General features: G+C 34.0%; 1 protein-coding gene across 1 annotated transcript; it reads left to right on the forward strand.

The window, feature by feature from the left end:
• The first annotated feature begins 2,710 nt into the window (after positions 1-2,710).
• On the forward strand, positions 2,711-5,980 carry LOC123547695 (complement C1q-like protein 4). The gene is made up of 2 exons (XM_045334959.2): positions 2,711-3,184; positions 4,870-5,980. Exons 1-2 carry the CDS (start codon positions 3,004-3,006, stop codon positions 5,283-5,285), a joined length of 597 nt encoding a protein of 198 aa, XP_045190894.2. The 5' UTR covers positions 2,711-3,003; the 3' UTR covers positions 5,286-5,980.
• The last annotated feature ends 4,219 nt before the right edge of the window (positions 5,981-10,199 follow it).

Raw genomic sequence — 10,199 nt, forward strand, 5'->3', positions numbered from 1 at the left:
GGGTTTGTTACTTGTTTTTTTTTTGGTGGTGGTGGTGTTTTTTTTTGGGGGGGGGGGGGGGGGGGGGTCTGTTTCTTTTTAAGTAATCAAGACTAAGTCTTTAATAACTGATTTTGACTGGATATACTAATTTCTTGTTTCAATACTTATTGTGTATATAGTAACACTAACAGTTCCTTCTATGGTTTTTATTTCTCTCCTTTTTAGCTTGACTATTTGAAATTTTTTAGGTATTATTATACTGAAGGGTTTCAGATAGTCAAACTGCACTGTCTTTCGACAGTTTATGGCTTTTTTGAAATATTATTTCTTCTTATTACCTCTTTCTGTAATACTGTATTGCAGATATTATAACCATCTTGGTAGCTAATGTATATAGTTTGAGAAGTTGGTGTTAACAGTTTACGCCTGATCTGATCTGGTGTAATAATTGTTTTTAGAGCCATTTCTTAAGTCGTGCACCTTTGAGCCAATATTGCCGACCATCGTTCATCTTTTCTTGTGGCTGATTTTAGGCTTCTTAACGTTAGCAAGGTAAGTCAGGATTAACAGCATCAGCTCAAATTTTAACTTTAATTAGATAGACTATGCAATATTGTTGTAAATACTATTATAATAGTCTCTTATAATTCTGTCTTAGAATGGTCTTAAATATAATAAATAAACAATGTTGTTTGTAAGAATGTATATGCAAGAATGAGACTTTAATAAAGAATATATCTATACCCATAATAACATGAAATTTGAATCCTTTCATGTTTTACAAACAAGCACCTGTTTTGTAACGGATTAGCCCGAAGTCAAAACAACAGTTCGTAACAGACCACTATATCATGCAAAATTGAAGTCATTACAACAAAATTATTATACTTTTTAATAATATTTTAAGGAATACTGCCATGTACTTGATTTGCAAAGATACATAATGCACATCAATATTTCAAACAAGTTTAATCCTACATTACATTTATACAAAAACCTGCTAACGTCAAAGGTTATAATTACGTCACATTAATGACCAAGCCGTATCAAAATTAAATATCAGAAATCTTTTATCGATCAGTGTCGATTACCAGAGACAAATAAGCAAAACCATCAGTAAATATCGGGCAACCTTTTCTACTGAAAGTTTTGCTAGATATCAACAAAGTTAGAACATTTTAATGCACCATCTAAGAAAAATACATATGAGCCGCGCCATGGGAAAACCAACATAGTGGGTGTGCGACCAGCATGGATCGAGACCAGCCTGCGCATCCGCGCAGTCTGGTCAGGATCCATGCTGTTCGCTAACAGTTTCTCCAATTCCAATAGGCTTTAAAAGCGAACAGCATGGAGCCTGACCAGACTGCGCGGATGCGCAGGCTGATCTGGATCCATGCTGGTCGCAAACCCACTATGTTGGTTTTCTCATGGCACGGCTCATATAGATTACTTATATATACAGTGTGTAATTTATGTTTTCTTATTTTTATTCAATTAGTAATACTCACATCAAATAGCTAAAGGAATCGATCCTTGCAGTATTTCTCAAGTATCTCGGTTTCCCCGTTGTCCAAGTTACCCCATTTTACCATAAATTGTGTGATTTGAAATGTAAAAAATATGTCGGAAATATGTCGGAAACATAGCTGACAGCTGTACGTAGCTTATGTTATATGATTAACGAAAATAATAAATATTGATTTGATTTTGTAATAAATGACTCTTTTTAGAACATGGACAGTGCATGCATACGTCAAAAACATTCAATGACGTCATCTAATTTGCTTCCGTCACAGTTTATCAAACGCACAAGAAGCTCGTCCCAATACTGTTGAACAGTACCATGAACTGTTAAAAGGGATACTTACCAAAAAGATACTGATTGAATAGCGAACAGTGTGAGCAGGCTGATCATGATCTACACTGGTCGCAAAGGCAGAATCAATCGTGTCCAGCATGATAAGGGTTAGGGGTGATTCCTTTTAAAATGTGTGATAAATGTTTGAATATAGGCCTACCTGATAAATTGATGTTACTTTGTCCCCAGCGATGTACAAACTTCGCTCATTAGCGTATTAACGTTATGCATGTCAAGACAGTTTTATTTTTACGGACTTGGAAAATCGCATGTGTATGCTATTATACACATGAATATTTGTTCACATGAGACTATGATTATTGGAATGGTAATGTACGTGGAAAGAAAGCAAAGGAAACTAAATATGAATATTTCTTTACACATGTTTATTTTAATTCATAGATGCTAAAACGTGTTATGTATATGTGTAAATACGATGAATAAAACAATAGAACATACATATGTGTAAATAAGATATGTATGTGTTTGTCATGACTTCCAGAACTCTTGTTATAGATCTACATTAACCTATAAGAACAGGTTTAAAGTAAACATTTACAATACCAGATCACAGATCAGACCCATAATTTTTATATTTCGGATTTATAAAGCTATATAATAAAATAACGAAATACCGAAGAGATAAAGTGCTCGGGTTTTATACAGCTTTAAATAATTTCTGACCCCACCATTCCTTCGTTAAAATATTATACCTATAAAAGGAAGAATGTGGAGAATGTGAAAGCTATAGATAAAGAACAGGTAACCGAGCAGCATGTGCTCTGCTTAGATACAATGAACACAATTTATCACTTCACATGAGTGAATATATCTTATCAGGTATTCGAGATATCAAAAGAAGCTAGATTGTCCCTTTGAACATAAAGATATGGATAATATCTCTGTAAATGGTTAGGAATGTTTCACACTCAAAACGCAAAGTATCAGTCTATGTTTTGGATATATATTCACTGTATGAGCCAATTTAGCCGTATACAGTCTCTACTTAAATATTTTAGGAACTCATAATGATTAATAGCTCTGAAGAACCGTGTTTATAAAATTTGAAAGCACAGCTGACGCAATTATTTCGCTTTCTGACAAGTCAAAATCATTTTGATATAAATTTTCCAGTGTTTGAAATTTTCTTTGACTGCAAAATGGTTTGTTACATCATTTTCCTGATTCCAGTTCTAATAGGAACGATTATTGGCCAAGAGTACCATTGTTCTAAATTTCACTATGAGGAAAAATTGCTGGAGAAGATGATCAGAATGGAAATGCATATGGAGAAGATGCAAAGAAAACTTAACATGCTTGAACAGAAAGTGGAAGATTCCGGTAAGATTTTGCCTTTGATGATATGTTTATTTACGACTCTGAGAAGTTTCATTAAAATCTACAATGTAGAAAAATATTTATATCAAAATTGTGATTATCCCTTAGATTCCCAATATGGAAAAAAACCAAGCACATACTCTATTGTTTTAATTTACCGATTTTCAAAATATATTCTGAAGTTTCGAGAGATATGCGTTTATCAAATTTGACATTGTAAATTTGATCCAAACTACCTTAAGAAAAATTTCTTAAATATATACTTAGTTGAAGTTCTAACTCGCCCTTAAAAGGTCATAATGAAATCGTCTGTTGTTCTGTTTTGTCTTTTTTTGCCATATTTTGCTGTTTTGTATTACAAAACCCAATCTATTTTACAAAACTTGTTGTTAAGTTATCTTTAGATTTTTATCAGGTATATCAAAAAATTATTCTGGAATCACAAAGCTTTTATTTTAAACCCTCAATAAAAATTCCATCTAAAAAGGAATGACATGTCTAGTGGAGGAAATAGTGTCCAGAGCTCGAGAGGGCAAATGTTTCAGGCTAGTCAGAGTCTGGTGCTTGAAAATGTAGTAAATGTTCACAATATCCTTAAAATACAATTTTTGTAACCTATTTACTCAAGCTGTATAAAGAATTTCGTTTGTTTATTACCATTACCCCTATGCACACCAATAGGATCGGTCACAATATGAGTACAGTAATTTGGGGCAATACCCATTTGGCAGATTACATTTTTTCATTGCCTCGGTCAATATTGTCTTCCTCTAACGAATATCACATCATATTCAATGGCTGAAGGATCAACAATTGTTTTATCATATCAAAATTCTATTTTGGCTAAATGGCAGGAACCAATATTTGACAGACAAAACACTTGAAAGTTTTGATTTAAAGACATAATCAATAAGTATCAGGAAACAGTCATAAGAAGATCTAGTTGTTTTTCCTTATTGGAAGCCTCGCTTTCATTTATAATTTTACTATTCTCTACCTTTGATAAAGAGGTAAATCTCATTTATTTTTTATAACACAAGTCAGTGAACAGAATCAGAAAGCACTAAAGAACATTGAACGCTAACTGGAAATAACAGAAAGTTTCTGATTTCCGTTTAACTAATATGACGCACAGTTGTAATGGGAACCAAGCAGCTTAGAAAATCTACTGTGTTATTTTTAGACCTTCTATTTAAATGGGAATTATCCATTTGACTGTTTGCCCGCTTCTTCTATTACACTAATGCAAAATAACCGAAAACAATATAAAAATGAAAAAAAATTTACCTTTGCGAATTTTGAATTTGACATAAATGAGATTTAACTCTGCAAATCCGTACCTAAATTCATTTAATTGAAATGAAACTTTACATACCTGGTTTCCTATAAGTGAAGATTAAGCAGGTTTTTTTTAAAACAATTCATTGATATCTGCAAAAATGGTCATGAAAACTTTAGGGGTACAGTTAGAACTTTTGTTTAATATATTTTTAAAGATCTTTAAACAAAGTGTAGTTTACTTGTAGAAAGTTATGTCTTGAACAACTTGATACATTTTCGAATTACCCTTATTTTTCCTTTTATCATCGTTTGCTGCATATAGAAACAGTTATTATCATTTATATCTTAAACATTATAACTACCGAGTTAACGGATATGTGTTTTCTTAGGTTTTGTTCCATTTATAGATGCACTTCAAAATCAACCATCAAAAGGTACTGTGGCTTTCTTTGCAACTGCTAATTCAAGAAAAACTTACGGAGCTGATGAGACTCTTGTATTTGAACAAGTAGTAACGAACCTTGGAGAGGCATATAATTCAGCAAATGGCATATTCACAACTCCAAGTACAGGCACGTTTGTGTTCTTTTCCACAGTTTTAGGAAGCAACGACGTTGAGCTTTGGAATTACATATCCGTGAACAACAAAGCCGTAGCGAAATTCAATTCCCATGGCACAGGTGGCCGGCATGACAGTGGGACTGTTACCACAGTTTTGCATCTCAGTAAAGGTGACGAAGTTTCAGTAAAGAATTTATACCAGTCTGGTAACACTTACGGTAGCAATTACACTCACTTCGGGGGATTTCGTCTAGTCAAATGACACAAATGTGATTAGGATGTACATGTTACCCAAAGCTTGTAAATGCAGTTTGCCTAATAAAAAGATACAAAGAACAATATGACATTTTTTTTTTGTAACAAACACTGTGTTTGGTATGTCGATGCTTCTAAGTGATTTATAACAATTTATATATATAATATTATACCTCTGGTTATGCACCAGATAGATAAGAACCGCTTGAACTATACGTATTAAGTGAATGTTTGAAAGTTTTTAAATTTGCTCTGAAAGTGAAATTTTATTTGGAATAATATGAATTTTATATTAAAAAAAACGTTGAGTTTTGTAATATCGTTAAAGATATCTATTTAGCCTGTTCAAGTTATAAATTTTGAACTTCAAAAAATATATTTTTATAGAAATATTTTGAGGCAATTTAAGCCATTTTCTGCTTTCCACTTCAACAAAATCTCTGGACGCCATTCTAATATATTTTCACCGATGCAGTGTTATTAAGTCAAAACTTTCAAATAAAGGATTTACAACAGCATCGCAAACAGCAAAAAAGTGAGCCGTGTATGTAAAAAAGAGGAAATATTCACTTATTAAAGAATAATTCATCGACAAAGTATAGGATGAAATGCGCATGCAGTACTCGCATTTTACCGCAGAAATAGAGTGTATATCCTTTTGGTTTAATGTTGTTCAGCGGAGTTGAAACAAAATTGAGAAATATTCTTTTCTTATTCTAAATTGTACTATTGAACTATTTTGTTAAATAAACTGAATGACGCAAACTATGAGGAATATATATGTCATTCCCCTGTATTCTTACAATGAAAATGTCCAGTGCACGATTGGTCGAAAATGTACTAGATGTTTTCAATTTCTCTGCTTTTGTCAATTTATTCGAAATTTAAACATAGCTTTTTACTTATAAAACTTGTTTACATGAAAGGTAAGAAGTAGATTCACATCCTTGCATTAATTTAGTATTTTGCATATAGAGACCAATAATGTTATTTTGAATTTAAAATTATAATCTTCTTTCGAGGCTCTATCGAGATACCGCAAAAACAGCTACCCGAGATCCCGTGTTTTCTATCCATACCTTAAACCAGTAATATTTTATTTTTCTTGCATATCGTACTCTACAATTTACTTATTTATTTTGTGGGATTTAACGTCGCAACAACACAATTATGAGTCATATGGCTACTTTCCAGTTTTCATGTTGGAGGAAAACCCCAGGTGCCCCTCCGTGCATTATTTCATAACGAGTGGGCACCTTGGTAGAACCACCGACCTTCCGTAAGCCATGTTGCCTCACATGAACATTCAATGCCCCGAGTGAGGCTCAAACCATCATCAATGATGGGCAAGTGATTTGAAGTCAGCGACTTTAACCACTCGGCCACGGAGGCCAACCGTACTCTAAAAAACAATAGAAAAAATAAAATGAAACAAACATGCTTTTCTATTAAGCACAAGTTTGTTTAAGTAGCGTATTTACGCATTCATTCTTTCATAATTTAACACATGAACGTCATCTTACAACTCTGGATAAAAGTCAAGTTTATCCAGGACCGGTGAAAACACGGAAAGCCATGTCTACCATGCAGAAAACACTTTTGACTCCTTATATAAATCGCTGGTTCATAACTTGTGAATTGCCGCCGGTCTACAGCCTGCGCTAAAGTCAAAATCTGTGCCAAAATCTTTGAGGGAGTCGCCAGTATGGGTTATCTTTAAAACACTTTTCATAGTCTATAAAATGCAATACAGTTGTTTGTTGAAATGAGGTACTTTTGCATAATATAATGTAACATAGACATGAAGCCAATGGTGGAAACAGCTAAATATCAAATATTGTAGAAATCATCATTTTCCGTTGCTGGAACTGCATAGTTTTTTGTGCCCTAAGAGAAATAATCCATGGAAGTCAGAAAGTTTGTAATAAAATGTGAAATCTTTAATTTCAAAAACCCACTAACCTCTCCAGAAGACCTGAACGATTTTGGTACAAATGTGGTACGAAGAACAGTGACCTAGGATGTCTGAAACGTAAAGTAAAAATTCACTTGAGCGGACAAAAACAAAGAAAACACCGTACATGAAACTAAACTATCATATGACTGATGTTGGTTTGTTTTCAATTTATATAAAGTGAGACAAGTTAAAGCATAGCAAATGTTCCTGCTATGGCACATCTATATAAATATATAATGATCATCTTCTAAAATTTTGGCTGCAATGTCTGTTTTAAATATTGGTCATCAGTGTGTGGAACCCCAGGATTGGGCGCAAGGACAAGACCATTCTGAAACTGAAACTGCTTTATTTGATTAAACGTAGTATATTCACTGGTGTTGTATGTGCATTAAATAAAAAAAAATATGATAAAATATATACATAATGATATCAAACAATGAAACACGAAATATTTAACAAAATTAGTATACAGTGCAAATTACAACATTGCGTATTAAACATACGTCGATCACACTACAAAGTAGAGTATACTCAGTGTTTCTTCCATATTTTACCTTATTGACATATAAATTCGCTTTATTTATTTTTCTGTTTAACATCTTAATGTAGCGATTTGATGCGCTAACACTCTATGTCCTCGCATACAACAAACTTAAAGGTCGTTGATCAAGTAATTCATGTCTATAATTTCGTGACTGTGACTTCCGGCCATTCGAAGCGTGAATTTGTTGCGCACAATGAGAGGGTCGCAATGGGGTTTGTTTTCACATATTGACAATGCATTCGAAGGTAACGACGTATGTTAGCCAAAGTCGCCTCAGTTAGAAACGAATAATTTTAACGTCAGAGGTTATTTCTAAACAATCGGGGGCGGGGGGGGGGGGGGGGGGGTGGAGGTGAAACCGGATTTAGGTGGGTGGAGATCTAGAGGGGTCTTAGGGCATGCGCTCTCGGAAAATGTTTGGCAATTTGACATTTTCTCTAGCTTGAATATTTGACACAACGTTAAAGTAGTGATTAACAAAAAGAAAAAGCCATTGGTCCCTGTGCCCTAACTACTATAAATACCACTTATATAAGTTTCGCCGACAATTTGTCTAAAATGAATGAAACATTAATATTAGGCTATCAAAAGGTCTAAGCTCGCCAAATTTAAAGGGAGATGACGTGGTGGGGGAGGGGTACCGTGATTGTTTCCACGAACCTGAACAGTGACTAATATTATGTTTACCTGGTATCAGGTAGAAACTATTCAGTAATTGTACCTAAGTAAAGCTATGATAGATTATGATAGGTTATGGCCACGCCTGTGACTTAGTGTTTACTTGAAAAATATCCGAGTTTCATCATAATCAGACCTTCTTTCCACTTTTTCATTTCATTCCGGTCTTTTAAGATGGAAATAAATTGAAAGGTTGAAAATTTATAGCAGTGAAGTCCAGTTATGTACAACATTTTACATACTGTCCATGGGAGCATGTATCCCTCCTTTTTTTCAGCATCAAGCTCATCCAAACATACAATCATGTAGAACTTTATCCTTAACGGCAGTGTCCCACTTGCCCTAACATTTGGGAAAGGGGACACTTTTGAAAAGACACGGTATGTCGTATTTAAAAAAAAAACAAAGAAAAAAACAAATGACAATGCATTTAATAGTAGTTTTGCAACTCTTCCCATAATCTAAGGCATCAACACATAACAACATGAATATTTTAAACCTGGCATATTTTACAAACAAGCAAACCCTGCTTAATTTAATAACCTTTCAACTTGGATAGTACCGTTAACTGTTAAAAGGGGTGCTTACCAAAAAGATACTGATTGAATAGCGAACAGTGTGGATCTTGATCAGACTGCACTGATGTGCAGGCTCATCATGATCTACACCGGTCGCAAAGGCAGAATCAATCGTGTCCAGCATGATAGTTGTTAAATGTTTGGATATAGGCCTACTTGATGAACTGATGTAAATGTGTCCTCAGCGATGTACATACTTCGCTCATTAGCGTATAATATGCATGTGAAGACAGGTTTATTTCTTAGACTCGGAAAATCCGCATGTGTATGTTATTACACGTGAAATATTTTATCAAGGGGTGTATAAAGACACAAGTGACAATATCTTTTCCTATACAGATTACTCCCTTTTCAATTCCAATGTCAAACGCAGAGCGAAAAATCATGCTTTCTTTGCAATGCCTAGAGATAGTACCTAAGTTTTTCAAATCATAGGTTTGAAGTTAAAAAGCTTTGAAATGAAGACAAATGTCCATATATTTCTCAAAAACAGAAATATAGACAATATTTTATCCAGAAGTGCGGAGTTATGAGCATTTAATATTTTCATGATAACGAAAATTTTGTGATCAAGGACATGTAACTCTTCTTGAACATGGAGAGCATAAACATCAAAGGGACATAATATAGTCATTATTTTCTAATTGGGTGCATTTGATTTAACATTCAACTTTGATCTGGATTGCTAAATACTGATCCATGATACTGTATGCTAAAAATTTAGAACATCTGGAACAGTCTATTAACAGAAAAACTATGCTTTAGCAGAATCTAAATAGTTAAGCTCTAACTGGGACTCGAACCCAGGACCTCTCACACCTAAGGCAGACACTCTACCACTTCCCTATAACAGCAGTAGCTAATAGCTATGCAGATTAATTGCTGGATTAGATTGCGTGAGCTGGAACAATAATCGGTGAACTCCGGATTATCGGCGTATTCGCTTTGTTACCTAACGGCATTTTTTGTGTAAAGAAAAAATATAATCTAATGCTGCCAACGTCATAATCGGTCAAATCTGCCCAAATTTCTCTGACGTGTTGTTCAGAGTATGAAACTTACTAACTGGCAGTACCAGTGAAATATTACTTACACTGAATATTTTATATTTGCCCTTTTTGCAGCTGCCGAACGGCAAAGACGATAAGATTTGTCCAAATA

Source organism: Mercenaria mercenaria, chromosome 9 (assembly GCF_021730395.1).
Source record: "Mercenaria mercenaria strain notata chromosome 9, MADL_Memer_1, whole genome shotgun sequence".
Lineage (NCBI taxonomy): Eukaryota > Metazoa > Mollusca > Bivalvia > Venerida > Veneridae > Mercenaria > Mercenaria mercenaria.